Source organism: Lates calcarifer, linkage group LG14 (assembly GCF_001640805.2).
Source record: "Lates calcarifer isolate ASB-BC8 linkage group LG14, TLL_Latcal_v3, whole genome shotgun sequence".
Taxonomy (NCBI): Eukaryota; Metazoa; Chordata; class Actinopteri; family Centropomidae; genus Lates; species Lates calcarifer.
The window spans coordinates 10,681,940-10,702,070 of NC_066846.1; the positions used below are offsets into that span (position 1 = coordinate 10,681,940).

General features: G+C 41.4%; 4 protein-coding genes and 1 pseudogene across 4 annotated transcripts; all 5 read left to right on the forward strand.

The window, feature by feature from the left end:
• Positions 1–693: 693 nt before the first annotated feature.
• On the forward strand, positions 694–15,117 carry LOC108890834 (GTPase IMAP family member 7-like). The gene is given in 7 exon segments (XM_051075514.1): positions 694–943; positions 2,195–2,343; positions 2,500–4,000; positions 12,750–13,250; positions 13,507–13,549; positions 13,847–13,998; positions 14,000–15,117. Coding segments are annotated over 4 exon segments (1,299 nt in total). The 5' UTR covers positions 694–943; positions 2,195–2,343; positions 2,500–4,000; positions 12,750–13,064; the 3' UTR covers positions 14,918–15,117.
• LOC108890828 (GTPase IMAP family member 5) lies at positions 4,309–7,426 on the forward strand. Its single transcript, XM_018687842.2, has 5 exons — positions 4,309–4,505; positions 4,901–5,138; positions 5,260–5,484; positions 5,737–5,779; positions 6,013–7,426. Exons 2-5 carry the CDS (start codon positions 5,025–5,027, stop codon positions 7,092–7,094), a joined length of 1,464 nt encoding a protein of 487 aa, XP_018543358.2. The 5' UTR covers positions 4,309–4,505; positions 4,901–5,024; the 3' UTR covers positions 7,095–7,426.
• On the forward strand, positions 7,892–12,736 carry LOC108890836 (uncharacterized). Its single transcript, XM_018687849.2, has 3 exons — positions 7,892–8,178; positions 10,931–11,079; positions 11,251–12,736. Exons 1-3 carry the CDS (start codon positions 8,004–8,006, stop codon positions 12,523–12,525), a joined length of 1,599 nt encoding a protein of 532 aa, XP_018543365.1. The 5' UTR covers positions 7,892–8,003; the 3' UTR covers positions 12,526–12,736.
• On the forward strand, positions 8,824–10,657 carry LOC108890839 (uncharacterized). Its single transcript, XM_018687852.2, is given in 2 exon segments — positions 8,824–9,293; positions 9,296–10,657. Coding segments are annotated over 2 exon segments (669 nt in total). The 5' UTR covers positions 8,824–9,206; the 3' UTR covers positions 9,878–10,657.
• Positions 15,118–15,766: 649 nt separating the features above from the next.
• Positions 15,767–19,279, forward strand: LOC108890835 (tripartite motif-containing protein 16-like; annotated as a pseudogene).
• Positions 19,280–20,131: the final 852 nt, after the last annotated feature.

Sequence of the window (20,131 nt, forward strand, 5' to 3'; positions counted from 1 at the left end):
TGTGATATGGCCTTTGCTCACCTTTTGTATACAGTAAACATGACTGGAGTGGTGGCATTCCTGAACCATGACCGTGACTGCTAGCTATGCTTTAAGAACATAGGAGTGCTCTTGCATAGCAAACGTTGTTTCGCAGTTAACTATATCTTCAAGAAATATATGCAATATATCTACAGCATCTGCTTAAACAGCTTAAGTCTTATGTCATGTTTGGGGTCCTGGAGACCTTGAGATTTCCTTAACTCTTGATAAAACGTGTTTAATGTTGTTTTATCACTCTGATGCACCATAGCATGTTCTAATTTTGTGAGAATTGCTTTTAAAAGTGATCCTGAACTGATGACATGTTTTCATTGTTCACTGTAGAAACTGAAGCTTTGGTTCAGCTTGGCAGCTCACTGACCTAAGCTATAAACTATGGTTAAAAACAATACATTTTCATATATTTAACATCTGTGTTGACAGTCCTTTTTACACAGAAGTAATCAAAGGGAAACAAAATTAATATTTTTTAGTATCTGCACAGCCCTTAAAACATAAACACCATAAATTATTTGGTTAACTAGCATGCTGATGACATGCATGCAAGGAGGAACCATGTACAAAGTCTCCATGGTGATATTTGGACTTCCTATGTAAGCACTGGTGGGGCAGTTCTTGTTAAGTGCAGCTTAGATACATCTGTATCATTAGATACAGGAGGCTGCTCTTCAAACCAGATAGCCTACTACAGATGTTTTGCTCAATTCAACTTTAAGAAAAAGAATGATGGATGATGTTTACCAATATCCTGTTTTCTTTGAGTGTCACAGTCTGTCCTGGGAGCAGAAGAAGGGGATAGAAAAATATCTTGGTGTTCGCCGCAGATCAGGTGGAGGCGACTGTGGGCCGCTGAGGAGAGTGAATGAAAACGTATACAGCGTGACTTTCAGATATCAAGAAGGTAGGTCATGAATCACTGTATATTGATTATCAACTCACCCCATTAAAAATTAAATAGCATCTGTCAACGATGAAAAGAAGTCCAAAAGTTGTTCAAAAGTTTAGGTTTTCACATATAGGGTTTCATGATTTGAGAAGTTGATTTACTTTCACTTTTGATCCTATATACCTATATAAAGTAGAAAAAAATGTGCACTTAAACAGTTTCCACCTTAAGAATAAACAAAATAATTTGAGACAGAATTTTTTTTTTTTTTAACCAACAATTTCAAACATAATGTAAACTACAGTATCTTCTTTAAATACAGTTGCAGTGAAACAGAGGATAGCCTAAATAACTGCTGCAAGGAAAGTAATTAACAACATAAATCCATTTACATTTCCTCACTTGCAAGTCTCTTTTATTCAAAGTGACTTACAAGTGAGGCACAACACAAAGCCTCGGTGTAGTAAAATCCTTGAGCTAAGTACTAATACTAAATCTAATAAATAAGGTAAAACTGCAAGAAGATAATTTAAAGACGTGCACCGAAAGTGCATAGTAAGTGCTGATTCAGCATCTTAGGGTGTGAAGGTGAAATAAAGTGCAAACATCAACAAAATCTCTATTCCCTTATTTAATTGTCAAAACCACCTCACTGGACTTCAGGAGCTTGAGTGGTCTGTCACTGCACCTTGAATTTCTGACTCTGTGGTGCTGGGATTGGACTTCATGATGGCCTCTATCATTTTAGGGGAACAGCATAATTGATTATAATTTATGATGAAATGTGAAGCTTTGTTCAGCTACTCATTTAATATAGGTAATTTTGCACATGCACTTTAACACAGAGTGCAGTTTCCCCAAAGGCTCTTGTTGGTCTGACCACACTAGAAATGAAACTGACACAAACCTGTGCTGACAGTGACTCCTTCCCTATTTCCAACCCCTCATACTTCCAGTATTTTCACTCAGACCACACCCATTTATCACGGTGACAGTCTACCCGCAGACACATAAAAACCTGCAAAGTAATCAAAACTGCCTCTGAGAGTTGAAACTCTGGGCAGAAACTGCAGTGTTGTTAATTTTGTTAATTTTGGTCCACTGGCATGAATAGATGGAAGAGACATAAGAAAATAAGGAAAGAGAAAGACCCTTCCTTAGTGAACAGTGAACAGCAAAAGATATAAAGAGAATCTATCTTTTAGTTTAAAAAGATAGATTTTCTTGTTTAAAACTCACTATACTAATGTCACTTTTCCTTCTTAGATCAGCAAAGAGTCCTGCAGAGACCTGAGCATGTTGTGGAGTTTCCAGGTGGTCGTCTGGTGTTCACTCTCCGAGACAGTCTGGAACCTCACACCTCCTCTCCCACCACCACGTCCACTCCAAACCAGGATTTACCAGGGCCAGCACAGGTTAGGAAAAAAAATCACAGTATATTATTGTATGTGAGCATAATATGATACTTGAGGCTTTGCTTTACTACTTTATTGTTATTATGTTTTTTGACAAAAAAAAAAAAAAATCATCAGTGTTATCATTATTTGAATGTATCTTTACGTTTAACACAGAGCCTACAGTCCATTCCTGCCTCAACTGCGCTACCATGTGGTGAAGAATATGAACTACGACCTGACACCTATCTCCTTTGTTACCTGAAGGAATGTCCCCAGGCCCAGTGGGAACTAAGGAAGGAACTTGCCTCTGTGGCCTGCTCTGCTCAGCTTTACCCAGAGGAGGGAAGGGTTTTAGTCAGGAGTTTAGCTCAACCTGGTGCTGCAGGTGAAGGTAGAAACTGGAAAGCTGAGGTAGACAAACTCTTTAATGGCTACCTGTGCCACTATGAGGTGGATCCCTCACAAAGTCAAAGCTTTGCTTCAGTCCTGCAGCTCTGGTCAGACCACAGATAAAGTGAAGGTGTACAGTGAGGGGGGGCTGGCTGTTGTGGTTGGAAATGTTCACAGGTGAAAGCCAGGTTGAGGGATGTAGAGGACCTGACTGTTAAACATCGAAGGTCCCGTTTAACTGAGAAGCAAACCAGAATTTGTCGACTGGGTGAGGCCAAACTCTGTCTCCTCTGGAAAGAGATTGAACATGGTTTGGGACAATTTTTTCCAGGAGTTAAAGTCACACAGGGAGAGGCAGGTCAGGTAGTTCTGATAGGATCTGTTGAGGACATTCTTGAAGCTGGAGAGTGGATTTCTAATAAGGAGCATTTGGTGTTAGAAAGGACAGTTTCTAACATGAGCCCTCATCTCTCAGTCTTCCTAAAGAAGACTTATGGAGGTCCAGGGGTGCTAGGTGACTTTTTAGGGGTTGGTGACAGGGTGCAAGTAGATTTACGAGACATAAAACTTCATTTATTCTCCCTCTCTGTTGATAACCTCGATAATGCAGAAAAAGCACTGTGGGGTGAGTTTAAGGAAGTTAAGATTGAGGCTCCTAACTGTTCTTCTTTATCATCCGAACTAAAGTCTAAGACAAATGAGATGAACCAAGGGCAATGTAGAGTACAGGTCCTGTTTGGCTCAGACAGCACGGTTCGCTTACTGGGCCACACCAAAGAGGTTGAGGAGCTGAGTGAAGCTGTTACTCAGTTTATTTTGCAAAGAGCAGTCCATCTCCCTGTCCCAGAGTTTGCACAAGAGTTACCAGAATTTCTGCTGTTGCATGGTTTTGACTACTCAGGGGATACCTTCCATCCTTTAACCTCCTCATCTAGGCCCATGGTGGTGCTGGATGGGCCATTCAGCAAGGTGACTGAGGTCAGGAACAGACTGGGACCATTTCTAGACTCCCTTCTTCAAGATACAGTGCCCACTGACCAGTTGGCATCTTTGAGTTTGACTGAAGGGAACACAGTAGTTGCCAGCTACAGTCTATGTGATGGGCTACAGGTGTTGGTGTGTCAGGGTGACATCACCAAACAGAAAGCAGATGCCCTGGTTAACGCTGCCAATGAAGATCTGGACCACTGTGGTGGTGTTGCTGCTGCACTGAGTAAAGCAGGCGGTCCTGACATACAAAGTGAAAGCAATACCTTGGTGAAATATATTGGGAAAATTCATACAGGTGATGTGGTAGTGACAACAGGGGGGAACCTAACGTGTAAGAAACTGCTGCATGCTGTTGGACCTGTAGCTGGAAAAGCAGGTGGCAAAGAAAAGCTCTTGCTAGAAAAAGCTGTAAATTCTGCTTTGAATTTATCAGAAATCATGGAGTTTAAGTCTATAGCCATACCCTGTATCAGCTCAGGTGTGTTTGGTGTTCCTGTCACTGTGTGCTCTGAGGCTATTGTAACTGCTGTAAAGGAGTTTGGTAGTCAGGAAGAGCGAAGTCTGAGCAGAATCATCCTGATTGATAACAGGGGAGAGGTAGTGAGGGCCATGCAGGAAGCTTGTGACAGGCTTCTCCAAGGGATAAGTCCAGAGACAGTATGCCAAGTGGGATCCCGACAGGTGATTTGGGGTTCCAGATGGATGATGGTGCCCCAGATGCAGGGAAAGAAGCCATGACTAGAGGTCCTGGAAATGGTGTTCACTTTGAGGTTGTACAAGGAACCATTGAAACCCAACAGGTAAGACACTTTTCTAACAGAAGAAAATTTATCAAACTTCTTCAGACCAGCTATTGAGCTATTTACCGCGCAACAAAGCTCAGCTGAAGACAGAGCCCATTATGACTTGTTTACACAACCAGCATTTCAACCTCTAAAAATGTTTTAAATCCCACTGCACATTACCTGTCCAGCCTCAAACAGCACATAGATAAAGTTAGCAGCTAGTTAACAACTTTCTTCCTGTGGGTAGTTACTCTTCATTCTTTTAGTTCACTCCGAATAGGATTGTTTCAAAATGTAGAAGTGAATGTGAGGCAACGACAAACCTGGATATTTTACATAAATTGAAAAAAGTAAATAAACTGTAGAGGTTTCAGCCCCCACCACATCTCTCTCTCTCTTATCCCTCTTAGGTGGATGCTCTGGTATCTCCTATGGTTGGCCACGATCCTCTCTCAACCCGTGATGGAAACACTTTGTATCGAATGGTTGGATCCCAGCTGACTGACGAGGTTTAGCACTGAAGCAGGAGAAGAGATGGCCCCTAGTGATGCAGTTCTGGTGGAGGACTTGCCTGGACTTCCATCCAATGCAGTGTTCTTCCTCAACCTCATTCCCTGGGATGATGATGAAGACGGAACTGCTGCTCAGGTGAAACAGTGGAGGGGTGTTTTGATTCTTCTGTCTCTGTGTGAAAGTACTTTTTCAAGAGATGTTGTTCTATTTTCTACACCATCATACAATATTTCACATGATTTTTGACCTTTTACAGGTTCTGAGAGCTGGCATCAATAATATCCTCACTTCCTGTGAGAAAACAGGGTTTGGATCTGTTGCACTCCCCGCACTTGGGGTTGAGTTTGTGCCGTTTTTTCCTGTAAATGTGGTAGCCAATATTGTACAGGAGGAAGTTCAAAAATTTGAACAGAACCGAGCCAGTAGAACGCCATTCTTGGTCCGTATCGCCATCTACCCCAATGACCATGAGGATAGTGAGGTAATGGAAGTGCATTGTACCATAAATATTTTCCTTGGCACAAAATAAGGAGTATGAAACAGTCTTTTCCAAACTGATTCAGATTTTGCACAACCATATATTCTATTATACATGAAATGATTACAGGCTTAAACATAATAAATAATTTTTATTTTAAAACCATCAAGCTCTAAACATCAGCTAACATTTTCTCTGCACCACACAAGTATAAACTGGAATTGGTATTAAAGACAATAATCCTTGTCTCTGCAGGTCTTCAAAGATTTCACAAAAGAGATTCACCAACCAGACCAAAGTGAGTATAGATATTATAAGACAGTAAAGATTTATCCTTTGGCAACCATTGCTCTGTTTTTCTTTTCCAGTACCTAAACCTAGCATTAGCTATTAAAAAATGAATTTACCAATTCATTATGCTATTGACTCATACTTGGTCATTTTATCATTTGAGTGCTTAAAATTATGTTTAACAAGAAAACTAACAAGCAAGAGACAAATGTACTTAACAGAGTCATTATTCTCCTCTAGTGTTGACTTCAAAAAGGATCGTCCTGCTGGGAAAAACTGGATCTGGGAAAAGCAATCTAGCAAATACCATATTTGGAGAGGCCGAATTGTTTGCCACATACAATTCTCCCAACTCTGGAACAACTGAATGTCGAGCAGAAACCAGAACTGTCAAAGGAAGAAGCATCACTTTGATCGACACTCCTGGATTTTTTGATTCAGAAAGGTCTGAGGAGGACATCAAGCCTGAGATCATGAGCTGCATCACAGAGTGTGCTCCTGGGCCTCATGCTTTTCTCATTGTGCTCAAAGTGGATAGATTCACTGAGCATGAGCAGGCTGTCATCACTAAAATACTTCAGTATTTCTCTGAAGATGCTCTGAAGTATGCTGTAGTTGTCTTCACTCATGGGGAAGATCTCACTGGAGGAAAGACAATTCAGGAGTTTGTCAGTAAGAATAAGAATCTGAGTGATCTGGTGAAGAAGTGCGGCGGCCGGTGCCACGTCTTTGATAATAAACACTGGAACAAACAGCAGAATAACTACAGGAGTAACCAGTTCCAGGTCGAAGACCTTCTGAACACAGTAGACAAGATGGTGATGAAAAATAATGGAGGTTACTACACCAACATGGTGCTGCAAGAAGTGGAGGAAGAAATAAAGAAAGAGGAAGAGCAGATCAAACAGTCATCAGAAAAGATGCCACAGGAAGTGATCAGACAACAGGCTAAAGCTAATGTGTCTAATAGGTTTCTCATACAACTGACGGGAACTGCAACAGGAGCAGTATTAGGAGCCTTTTTTGGTGTGGCAGCATTGGTTGGGTTGGTTATCACAGCTGTGAGGAATGTAGAATTCATGAAATCCATGAAAAGCACTCCAGCAGTAGCAATGACAGCCGCAGCAGTAGGAGGAGGAGGAGGAGAGGTAGCATTAGCAGCAGCTGGAACAGCAGCTGGAGCAGTGGCTGTAGTGGGGGGAGTGGTAGGTGGTGTTATCGGATATAAGGCAGCTAAGGGAGCAGAAACAGTACAGGATGCAGCAGAGATGGCAGCTAATGCTGTCATTGAGAAAGGTAAAGCTGTGATAAAGTGGAAGTAACAGATTTTTTTCAGCCGCAGTTCATCAGCTTCTCAGTGCAGGGAAATGTTCATCCTAATCCCTGTTATTACTCTTTTTTAAATCACTTGTAAATTTTGTAATATTCATTATAAGTAAGGTTGGTAATGCCGTCTATAAAAATGAAGAACTTCTATTTAAAAATGTAGCTGTATGTTGGAAGCAAGTCTTTTCAGGCCTTTTTAAGACACTCAAACTTTAGGAGCACATAATTTCACGTGATTAATGATTGTAAACTATCTGACAGTGATTGGCCATTGATTATTTGTTCTAAATCATATTTTCAACAATTAAAGCACTGATTACCTCTCTCATATTCTTGCATAGTAAACTTTATTTCAATAGTTAACTTTGAATATATTTCCAAGAAATATATGCAACGTATCTACAGTATGAGTTTAAACAACTCTATTGTTTATCTCTATATGCTGTGGTTGTTGTTGGCAGTACTTTTTACACAGAGATACTCCACAATCCCAAACTATTTGTATTTCTGTCTCTGGACTTTCATAGTTCTTTGTTCATAATATATCGAACAGGAAATGTGACCCCTCTGGAGTTTAATTGACCCCGAACACGTGTAAGCATAATGTGGGATGCATTTAATTATGTTTTGGCAGTCAAAATGAATGTGTATTTGTTCCTCCACAGCCCATAAAGCGTCTAAATTATTTGATATGCTAACAAGCATGCATTTTATATTGGAGGGGGGGGGCACAAACACTCCACGGGGATATCTGGACTTCCTCTCTGTAAACATGAGTGGGTCAGCTGTTAGATGCAGCCACGTCAGCCCGCCCTCGGTCACATGAGTGTTGCAGGGGGAAACCTGCGCTCTTCAGACCAGAAAGTACACATGCTTGACTTGATCTAACTTTTCGCAAGAGGATAATGGATGATGTTTGCCAATATCCCGTTTTCTTTGAGTGTCACAGTCTGCTCGGGGAGCAGAAAAGGGGGATAGAAAATTATTTTCAGATTCGCCGCAAATCGGGTGGAGGCGACTGCGGACCGCTGAGGAGAGTGAATAACACAGTCTACAACATTACCTTCAGATATCAAAAAGGTAGGTCATAAAATACCGTATATTGATTATAAGCTCATCCCAGCGAGCACACAATGCTGACGGTTAACGGTGCAAAGTCCAACACGTTTTTTCACCGTTTATTTGAAGACGTTGATTTACTTTCACTTTTGATCCAACACCACCATGACCGTGGAGCAAAGAAATGTGCACTTCAAGAACAGTTCCACTTCAAGGACAAGAAAATTATTTGAGACACATTCTCAAATAAATTCGAGTTTACTAACCAACAATTTGAATATCACACAAACGACAGTATAATGTTTAATTATATTTACCAACATAATAATCGCAGGGAGAGTAAATAACAACTGAAATACATTTCTATTTAAATTTACTCACTTGAAAGTCGCTTTTATCCAAAGTGACTTACAAGCGAGGTATAACGCTACACTTCTGCATTGTCTGGAGTGAAGGAGCAATAAATCTGCAAGCATTAACAAAACCATGTTATTGAGAACACACTATAGGGGAGAGTGGGTGAGATGAGCCAGTGGGTAAGTTGACCCACCCCTTGTATCTAGGTAACCGTGCACATGTTTTGTCATGTGACCATTAATTCAGGAAGCACCCATCAATTCCATCTTGCTGTGAAGCAGAGAAGCACATGGGAGAAAGGGTAAGTATTTTTTTACACCAAAAAGTGATTTTTGCTAGTCAAAGTAAATTTTCTGCATATTAGGGAAAATTACTGTTATGTCAAAGTAAATATATCTTGGTCTAAAATGATATATTATACATGTTAGTGATTTACTAACATATGAAATCATGCTAATCACTTCGCTAAAGATTAGCCTTAATTTCTAAGCTAGCCCATTTTTTCCAAAATGGTGGCTATGGGGTAAAGTGAGCCAAAGGCTTTGGGGTGAATTGAGCCAATGGTTCAACTTACCCCACCATAGAGCACTGAAATCCAGTTAGGTGTCTGACATGTGAAATGGTATTTCATTTGAGTATACTCAACTGGTTTGGTGTGTTTTTCATATGTTAACTACGGTAGAAAAGATATCATGCCGAGAAACTACACAAGGAAAACAAGGTGGGGCTTAACGCCCATTGAAGAGATGAAGAGGGCAGTCAGTGATGTCAAGGGTCAGATCAGTGGTCCATCAGATCAGTGGCAAAAGAGAGGAATATTGACAGGTCAACACTGCAGAGGTACATCAAAAAGAGTGAGGAAAAGGAAGTGAAAATGACAGGGTACATGGGAACAGCAGAAGCAAACAGAATCTTCCCATTGGAATTGGAGAAGGAGCTAGCAGACCATATAAAAAAGCTGGCGGAGCAGTTTCATGGCCTCACACAAAAGAAATGCCGTGAACTGGCATCAGAACTGGCAGAAAGAAACAACATTCCTACCCCCAGCAACTGGACTGAGAAAGGTTTAGCTGGTAGGATGTGCAAGAAACAACAACAACACCACGGAATATTGCATCTGGATTCAGATCCACTGGGATCTTGCCTTACAACAGAGGTGTCTTCTCCGATGCAGAGTTTGAGCCATCCATGGTGTCAGACAGGCCCAACCTGGAGCAGCAGGCTGCAGCTGCAGATGATGCACCCATGGTTTCAACCTCTCTTTCTGCCGAGCTACCTTCACCAGGCCCTGCACAGCCATGTTCTTCACAAAGTGACACAAATTCACACCCAAGCCCTGCTGGATATGTGTCTCCTTCTGTGATTCTACCCTTTCCCAAAAGTCAGCAGCACAGGAAACAAACAAAACGAAAGCGTGTGAAGACAAGAGTCCTGACTGATACACCTGAAAAGCAGGAAATTGAACGTGCCCATAAAGAGAGGCAGAATAAACAGAAAGGCAAAACAGAAAGAACCATCAAAGAGCAAGGAAAGCTGAAGAAGAAACGAAGCCAGACAAAAAACGTAGTGGAAAGCAGCTCTGAAGAGAGTGATGTTGCCATCCCATTTGATGACACTTCTGAGCATGAGAGCTCAAGCGATGAAAGAAGTGAACCAGATGTTTCAGATCTGGTAGTTGGTGACTTTGTCATCGTAAAATTTGTATCCAAATGCATGATCCACCATTACATTGGCTTGGTTGACAGCCTTGAGGGCAACGAAGTGAGTGCCATATTTCTCAGAAGAATCCGAGCGATCACAGGCAATAAGAAACCCACCTTTGCATTCAAGGAAAAGGATGAGGCATCTTTCCCACGGAGTGATGTGCTGAAGAGGCTACCACAACCTCAAACGGCTGGAGGAACTGCAAGGCGGGAGCAACAGTTCATTTTCCCCTGCAACCTTGACAGTTGGAACATTGAATAGTTGTTTTGATTAAATGGTTAAATGGTTTAGAGACTAACTGGTGGTTTGTTTTGAAAGGAACTGGTGATTTGTTCTGATAAGTTCAAAACTGCTAAAATCTTTTGTTCTCACAAGTTCAAAACTGTTAAAACCTGTTGTTAGCACAATATGCTCAGGTTTAAAACTCAGATGGTCCACTTGACCCAGATGGCTTCAACTTACATGGTTCAACTTACCCTTACCTGGGGCAAGTTGAGCCACAGGAGCACTTTTTTTTTTGAGAAGTCATTATTTTGGGCAGCTTTGTCAGAGATGCATTTTGATAATTTCATTTGATAGGAGACATCCTGAAATAAAGTTATATGTTTCAATTCTATTTCTGTGTCATTTTTCCTTACCTCCAGGACAACATAAGTAAAAAATGGCTCATATTACCCTACTCTCCCCTACTAATGTCACTCTTCCTTCTTAGATCAGCAAAGAGTCCTGCAGAGACCTGAGCATGTTGTGGAGTTTCCAGGTGGTCGTCTGGTGTTCACTGTCCGAGACAGTCTGGAACCTCACGCCTCCTCTCCCACCACCACCTCTGCCCCGAACCAGGATTTAACAGCTCCAGCACAGGTTAATGAAAAAAAGTTTCTAAACACAGTATAATATTGCATGTGAGCATAATGTGATAGTAAAGACTTTGCTCTAATAATTCAATTCTTATTGTGCATTTCGGCAAAAAAAAAAATGTTAGTGTAATCAATATTATATAATTATTTGAATGTATCCTTACATTTAACACAGAGCCTACAGCCCATTCCGGCCTCAACTCCTCCACCATGTGGTGAAGAATATGAACTACGACCTGATGCATATCTCCTTTGTTACCTGAAGGAATGTCCCCAGGCCCAGAAGGAACTAGAGAAAGAACTTGCCTCTCTGGCCTGCTCTGCTCAGCTTTACCCAGAGGAGGGAAGGGTTTTAGTCAAGAGTTTAGCTCAACCTGGTGCTGCAGGTGAAGGTAGAAACTGGAAAGCTGAGGTAGACAAACTCTTTAATGGCTACCTGTGCCACTATGAGGTGAACCCTCACAAAGTCAAAGCTTTGCTTCAGTCCTGCAGCTCTGGTCAGACCACAGATGAGGTGAAGGTGTACAGTGAGGGGGGGCTGGCTGTTGTGGTTGGGAAATGTTCACAGGTGAATGGAAGATTAATGGATGTAGAGGACATGACTGTTAAACATCGAAGGTCCCGTTTAACTCAGAAGCAAACCAGAATTTGTCGATTAGGTGAGGCCAAACTCTGTCTCCTCTGGAAAGAGATTGAACATGGTTTGGGAGAAAATTTTCCAGGAGTTAAAGTCACACAGGGAGAGGCAGGTCAGGTAGTTCTGGAAGGATCTGTTGAGGACATTCTTGAAGCTGGAGAGTGGATTTCTAATAAGGAGCATTTGGTGTTAGAAAGGACAGTTTCTAACATGAGCCCACATCTCTCAGTCTTCCTAAAGAAGACTTATGGTCCAGGGGTGCTAGGTGACTTTTTAGGGGTTGGTGACAGGGTGCAAGTAGATTTACGAGACACAGAACTTTGTTTATTCTCCCTCTCTGTTGATAACCTCGATAATGCAGAAAAAGCACTGTGGGGTGAGTTTAAGGAAGTTAAGATTGAGGCTCCCAACTGTTCTTCTTTGTCATCTGAACTGAAGTCTAAGACAAATGAGATGAACCAAGGGCAATGTAGAGTACAGGTCCTGTTTGGCTCAGACAGCACGGTTCGCTTACTGGGCCACACCAAAGAGGTTGAGGACCTTATTGAAACTGTCACTCAGTTTATTTTGCAAAGAGCAGTCCATCTCCCCGTCCCAGAGTTTGCACAAGAGTTACCAGAATTTCTGCTGTTGCATGGTTTTGACTACTCAGGGGTTACCTTCCATCCTTTAACCTCCTTTGGGCCTATGGTGTTGCTGGATGGGCCATTCAGCAAGGTGACTGAGGTCAGGAACAGGCTGGGACCATTTCTAGACTCCCTTCTTCAGGATACAGTGCCCACTGAACCAGTTGGCATCTTTGAGTTTGACTGAAGGGAACACAGTAGTTGCCAGCTACAGTCTTAATGATGGGCTGCAGGTGTTGGTGTGTCAGGGTGACATCACCAAACAGGAAGCGGATGCCCTAGGTTAACGCTGCCAATGAAGATCTGGACCACTGTGGTGGTGTTGCTGCTGCACTGAGTAAAGCAGGCGGTCCTGAAGTACAGAGAGAGAGCAATGAGTTAGGTAAAGTACACTGGGAAAATTCCATACAGGTGATGTGGTAGTGACAACAGGGGGGAACCTAAAGTGCAAGAAACTGCTGCATGCTGTTGGACCTGTAGCTGGAAAAGCAGGTGGCAAAGAAAGGTCCTTGCTAGAAAAAGCTGTAAATTCTGCTCTAAATTTGTCAGAAATCATGGAGTTTAAGTCTATAGCCTTACCCTGTATCAGCTCAGGTGTGTTTGGTGTTCCTGTCACTGTGTGCTCTGAGGCTATTGTAACTGCTGTAAAGGAGTTTGGTAGTCAGGAAGGAGCGAAGTCTGAGCAGAATCATCCTGATTGATAACAGAGGAGAGGTGGTGAGGGCCATGCAGGAAGCTTGTGACAGGCTTCTCAGAGGTACTGGAAACAGTACAGCAAGTGGAATCCCAACAGGTGATTTGGGGCTCCTGAATGATGCTGCTGACCAAGACACAGCAAAAGAAGTCACTGCTGGAGCTTCTGGAGATGATGTCTATGTTGAGGTTGCTCAGGGAACCACTGAAACCCAGCAGGTTAGATACTATAGTGAGATTTTTTTAAATTATCAAATCTGTTCAGACTAGCAACTAACTGTTTATTGAACAACAAGGTATTTCAACTGCATTTTGCCTGGCAAGCATTGGACCTAATACAGTAGGCCAATGAGGTAACCCACTGTTGAAATGCATCCATTTAATTTGTATTTTAAAAACAACAATCTAAACATAAACTAAAAAAAAAATTCTGCATGCAATTGTTATTAAACACTGAATGCCCTTGTCTCTGCAGGTCTTCGAAGGATTCACAAAAGATATTCACCAACCAGACCAAGGTGAGTATAGATATTATATGACTGTGACGATATTGAAATTCAGTCCTGCGGCACCCATTGTTCATGTTTGTCTTTTCTGGTAACTAAACCTAGCATTAGCAAAAGGCAAAAATTGAGAGCTTAAGGGGTTTTAATTGCATTTGTTACTTATTTATACTCATCTACCAATTTTGCATGTAAAAATCACATTAAATCCCCTTTTATTTGGCCATTATACACTGAGGTGTAATCTCAGTGTTGTAATGAGAGTCAACAAGAAATAGACAAATATAAGTAACAGTTGATATTGTCCTCTAGTGTTGACTTCAAAGAGGATCGTCCTGCTGGGGAAAACTGGATGTGGGAAAAGCAACTTAGCTAACACCATATTTAAAGAGGCTGAATTGTTCAACACAAATGATTCTCCCAACTCTGGAACATTTAAATGTCAGGCAGAAACCAGAACTGTCAAGTGGAAGAAGCATCACTTTGATCGACACTCCTGGAGTTTTTGATTCAGAAAGGTCTGAGGAGGACATCAACTCTGAGGTAATGGGGTGTATCACAGAGTGTGCTCCTGGGCCTCATGCTTTTTTCATTGTGCTCAAAGTGGATAGATTCACTGAGCACGAGCAGGCTGTCATCACTAAAATTCTTCAGTATTTCTCTGAAGATGCTCTGAAGTATGCTGTAATTGTCTTCACTCATGGTGAACAGCTCACTGAAGGAAAGACAATTCAGGATTTTGTCAGTCAGAATAAGAATCTGAGTGATCTGGTGAAGAAGTGCGGCAGCAGGTGCCACGTCTTTGATAATAAATACTGGAAGAACAAACAGCAGAATAACTACAGGAGCAACCAGTTCCAGGTCGAGGAACTTTTGAACACAGTAGACAAGATGGTGATGGAAAACAGTGGAGGCTACTACACCAATGAGATGCTGCAAGAAGTGGAGGAAGAAATAAAGAAAGAGGAAGAGCAGATAAAACAGTCATCAGGAAACATGCCACAAGAAGTGATCAGACAACAGGCTAAAGCTAATGTCTCTGATAGGTTTCTGATCCAAATGACAGGATTTGCAACAGGGGCATTGTTAGGAGCCTTTCTTGGTGTGCCGGCAATGATTAGATCAACTTACACAACTATGAGAACCTCTACAGAATTGATTAGACTATTGAAATACATTCCAGCTGTAGGAATGACAGCTGCAGCAGTAGTAGGAGGAGGAGAGGTAGCAATAATAGCTGCTGGAGCACTGGCAGGTGTGGCTCCAGCAGCAAGAGCAGGTGGTACTGTTGGACAAGATGCAGCCAAGGCAGCAGACACAGCATGGGGTGCAGCAAAGATGGCAGCTAAAGCTGTCATTAATAATACTAGAAGAACAACCTGAAAATGTTTGTCACTTGAGTGGTTATGTTACAGTTACCTACTGTAGTTACACATGGCAACACCAGCATTCATTTGGAGTTCTTTAATTATTTGACAGTGATTTTTTAGATGCTGAACACTGATCTCTTTTTCTATATTAATACATTGTTTATTTGTTATAAATCTGTTTTTCTACAATAAAAGCACTGATTACTTCTCTCATTTGTCTACTCTGTTTTATTACTCTGCACCTTCAGGCTCTGATTAACAGGGGGCTCCCTAAAGCAAGAAAAATGCTTTGTTTAGTCATGTGCCACTGAAACTCTGTCACATCCTGTAAAGAGGAGGTACAGGGCAATACTTGCATTTATTAAAACCTCATACAGTGGAGACAGTTTGTGATGTAATACCTTCTCTGTTTGAACCCTTTGATTCTTTTAAATCTGTGATTATTAGTATTATATAACAAAGTTGAGAGACTTGCTAGAAGAAGAAAAAAATGCAAATAATAACAGCAGAGGGTGATATATCCTCACTTCTAATCCCAACTATGAATCAGACTCCAAAAACTTCCCACAATGCGATGTCCATGTGTTTCAGACTACATGCTCTACAGGTGGTAGCACAGGCTTTTTGTTTAAAAATTTAACATCCCAATCCTAATTTAAGAATATTCCACTCAGAGCCATGAGGACATTATATATAACCGTTGTCACAGGTTGATTAGCCTGAGCCGTGACTCATTGACTGATACTGATGTGTAAAACTGGTGTCTGACACATTTTCTATGAGCACATGTGATGTCAGTTAAAGTAGATTGGACACTGAGACCACACTGCCCTACTTAGCCACACCTCCTTCTAGGGCAGACCAGGAAGTAATTCCCTTTTCAAGTATTTCAGGCTAAATGAAACCCAGGATCACCCCGGTCTGTCTGTGAAACCACTTGTCAGCAAAATGACTGAGAGGCAACAACAGAAGCAGCACGGAGTCAAACTGGATGAAGAGCAGTTCTGCTGCTCAGTGTGTCTGGATCTTCTGAAAGAGCCAGTCACTATTAACTGCGGACACAGCTACTGCAGACGCTGTATTGACGGTTACTGGGACCAGGAGGAGAAGCGAAGAGTACAGCTGCCCTCAGTGCAGGGAGACCTTCAATCCCAGGCCTGTGCTGAAGAGGAACAACATGCTGGCTGAGGTGACTGGGGAATAAAGGCACAGTCAGGAGAGCAGCTGATATCTGCTCTTCCCTGTACCTAACAGATAGTATATCAAATAGTTTCTACATGTTCTTATTGAAACATTTTCATACTTTAACCACTGTTGTAGTCCTGTTTTTGTTTTTCTGTTAACCCTTTTGTCTCTACACAAATTGAATTTTGTTTGTGAAAAGTAGTGGATCTGGAGTTATCTGTTGGATTTGTTCATTAGCTAGGATATTTAAAAGGTTGACAAATTACAATAAAATAAGGTTAATGGTTAATTTTTTTTTTGGTGTCAATCAAATGCTAGGACATTTTTAGAGAATTCCACTTCTATTCTCCTCATGAACTAATTAAAACACTTTCACATTTGTATTTTCGACACAGAATTAAGATATTTACTCATTTTTATCATAAAAAATGAGAAATGTCGACTTTTGTGCTGCTTTTGCAGGAGACAGACTTTTTCTTTGTTCGACTTCACTCACATTACTTTCCCATCATCCCCAGGTTGTGGAGAAGCTGAAGAAGACAAGCACCCATCAGGCTTCTCCCGCTGCTGCTGTGGCTTGTGCCAGCCCAGAAGATGTCGCCTGCGATTTCTGCTGTGGGTCCCAAACCTACCAAAGCTACGATGTCCTGCCTGACGTGTTTGGCATCTTACTGTCCGACCCACCTTGAGCCTCATTACAGTGTTCCCGTGTTGAATACACACCAGCTGGTCTCAGCCACTATCCCAGTGCAGGAGAAGATGTGTACGAAGCACAACAAGCTGATGGAGGTCTACTGTCAGACAGACAACCAGCTCGTTTGCTCTCTGTGCACCATAGAAGAGCATAAGGACCACACAGTGGTTCCTGTTTCAGTACAGAAGGCTGAAACAGAGGTAAAAACTAAATCTCTCTTGAATGTTTAGGGTCAATCACATTTGCTGCATTCACTTACCGAAGGGACATGTGGCCTTTAAAAAAATCAAACAAGCTGTTTTATAATTGTACTCCCCTGTAGAGCTCACCTTGACATGACGTTTAATGTAGTTTTGATTATTTTCATTTAGTATGACTTCCTCCCATCTCTACGGAAATAACTGTGCCTTCTCTTTTTCAGACTCTATTAGGTTTGAGTCAAAAGAAAATACAGGAAAGGTTCAAGGAGAGAGAGAAGGAGCTGAAGGAGCTGGGCCAAGCCGAGGAGAATCTCAAGGTGTGAAAAACTACATATAGTGGTGTATGAGTCTGTGTCTGGTGGAAGACCTCTCAGCTAAATGGGTGATGTTGTTTAAAGAGTTGTAATAATTGATAGATCTTGATGAACTGTGAAATGCTGCTGAGAAAAATGGGCATGTTTTTAAAATAGTCTGTATAAGTCAATGAATGGGCAAGACAATGTTCACATTCATCTGGAGGCATGTTTCTGTCCATCTAATAAATTTGAATGCAATATTCCAGCAGTATAATGAAAGCTCTTGTTTATGAATGAGTCTGGCTGTCTGGTTAACCTTCCACTATAACCTTGGGAGGTCAAAGGTCAGGCCCAGCTTCTGAAGTGTCATCACAGCTGTTGAGGTTTTGATGTGTGCCTACAGAGTTGTGCTCAGACTGCGCTGAAGGACTGCGACAGCATCTTCGCCAGCCTGATCTCCTCCATGCAGAAAAGACACAGTGAGGTGAGGCAGCTGATTACAGCTCAGGAGAAAACTGCAGCTGAACAGTCTGCATGGATTCGGCTGAAGCTGGAGGAGGAGATCAGGAAGCTGAGGAAGAGAGACGCCGAACTGGGGCAGCTGACTCGTGCTGACGACCACATCCATTTGATAAAGGTACCAGACGCTTTTTTGTGTTGTTTGATGAACAAATTTTGATTAACATGATTGAATAATTAATTACTCTGACAATAACTTGCTTGATGCTCTCTTTTCTGAGTCAAACTACATGCAATTACCTATGTCTTCCTCACAGAATTTCCAGTCTCTCTCCACTTCCTGTGACTCTGCAGACTTTTCATACGGTGGCCGTCTTCAGCGTTCCTTCAGAGATGTGACTGACTGTGTTTCTGAGCTGAGAGATAAGCTAGAGATTGTCCTGAGGGAAACATGGCCCAGAATCTCTACCACAGGTAAGAGATGGAAGTACATATTGAAAATTAATTTGTGCAGCACTGGATATGATTGAAGTCATTAAATGTTTCTTTCTCTCTTACAGTCTCTTATGTTGACTTCTCATTATCACCTGCACCAAACAGCAGAGAAGAGTTTTTACGCTGTAAGACATTCAGTCGAACCTTTTTTATGTCCATGCAATAATCATCACCATTTGGCAGCGGGTTGATTTTTTCATACTCACTTTGTTTTCCTGGCAGATTGCTGTCCCCTCACGTTGGACGTGACCTCAAACTACCCGTATCTCCACCTGATCGACAACAATCGGAGGGTGAAGCCTTCACCCAGCCCGTATTCTGCTCAGCCAAGCAGGTTTACTAAGTTTCCACAGGTGCTGTGCATAGAAGGTTTATCAGAGAGATGTTATTGGGAGGTGGAGGGGTACGCTCGCACTCTGTCTGCAACAGCGGCATACAAAGACATCAACCGAACGTCAGATGACTCACAGTTTGGATACAATGACAAGTCATGGAGTTTAGAGTGCACAGCAAATGGTTACTCATTCCGTCACAACAATGTAGTGACTGCAGTGTCTGGCCCGCATTCCTATAAGATTGGAGTGTACCTGGATTATAAAGCAGGCACTCTGAGTTTTTATCATGTCTCTGATCCGATGGTTCTGCTCCACAAAGTCCAGACCACGTTCACCCAGCCTCTTTATCCTGGGCTCGGGTTGAACTATGAATGGTATGACATTGGAGTGTTTGCACAGCTTGTCAAGTTATGGTAGTACAATTATTGTTTATTTTTCTGCGCTGCAATGGTAATTCCCACTGATGGAAATGTTAAACAATATTCTGACAGTCAGAAAAATGAATGAAGTGAAAAATGACTTTTACTGCAACTATTTAGTACATAAACTCCAGAGAACTGGAGGAAGATATTACTGATGCGCAGGCACAAGAAAATATATGTACTTTTGCATTTTCTGGCAAATGCTTTGCACATAAAACTGTTGTATTGTACAATGAGATATTTAGATTATTCTATTAACTAGTCTATTAAAGAGCAAAGTAATGTATAATCCACAAACGTAAGAGTGTTTTTGTTGCTGGTTGAGCATGTCCCACAAAGAAATGTTTATCCATGCACATTTCATCCGTGGCAAGAAAGAACAGAGCAACTTGCAAGTTATTGCAAGTGCCAATTCTCTAAAGTGGTTTGGGCTATGTGGTAATTTTTACTTGGAAAATGGTAAAACCTACAAATGCAACATCAGCACAAATGATCAGACACGGTCAGCTTCAGTTGTTCTATCATTTTCTGCCTACGAATAAGGATTGATTGATTTTAATTTTCAGTTTTGAACTACATTTTGTTTCCATGCATCACTTAGCACTGTCAGCTTACAGTTTCTGTTTGAATTTCATAAGTATTCTCCATGTCTGTGAGGGTGTGTGGTTGTTCTGCATCTGTTCAAGCTTGTAAAACACATATTTCTGTGCTTTTAACAGATCGGTTCAACCAAAACACACTTCTCTAAGCTAAATTATTTTTTCCCCATGGTATAGGATACACGTAGATGCACAACATGAATGGATCTGGTTTTTATAGTTTGGTCCCCTGGTTCTGGTCTGAGATTTATATTCTCTCTCTTTTCCCTTTAGTTTTATACCAGCTTCTGAACACAAGTGATTTGGCAATTTGCTTTACATGAGATAAAGAAATGCTTTAGCAACATTCAAAAATTAGATGAGATGAAAATGATAATCACTTCAGTTAAATTAAAATATAATGAAATGCAAAACTAGTTTAATCTTCACAATATGACCAAAATTAAGTGGTATCTTTGTATACTTCTGGTTGATGGTTTAGGTAAGGCCCCAGTCTTAAAGGAGCTATTTGTAAGTTTTGCTGTAGCTAAATAGCCAATGTT

Coding starts and splice junctions, on each gene's coding strand:
- LOC108890828 (XM_018687842.2), top strand. CDS start 5,025: ATGGCCCCTAGTGATGCAGTTCTGGTGGAGGACTTGCCTGGACTTCCA. Junction 5,139..5,259: donor AAGACGGAACTGCTGCTCAG/GTGAAACAGTGG, acceptor GACCTTTTACAG/GTTCTGAGAGCTGGCATCAA. Junction 5,780..6,012: donor GATTCACCAACCAGACCAAA/GTGAGTATAGAT, acceptor ATTCTCCTCTAG/TGTTGACTTCAAAAAGGATC.
- LOC108890836 (XM_018687849.2), top strand. CDS start 8,004: ATGGATGATGTTTGCCAATATCCCGTTTTCTTTGAGTGTCACAGTCTG. Junction 8,179..10,930: donor TACCTTCAGATATCAAAAAG/GTAGGTCATAAA, acceptor CTTCCTTCTTAG/ATCAGCAAAGAGTCCTGCAG. Junction 11,080..11,250: donor ATTTAACAGCTCCAGCACAG/GTTAATGAAAAA, acceptor CATTTAACACAG/AGCCTACAGCCCATTCCGGC.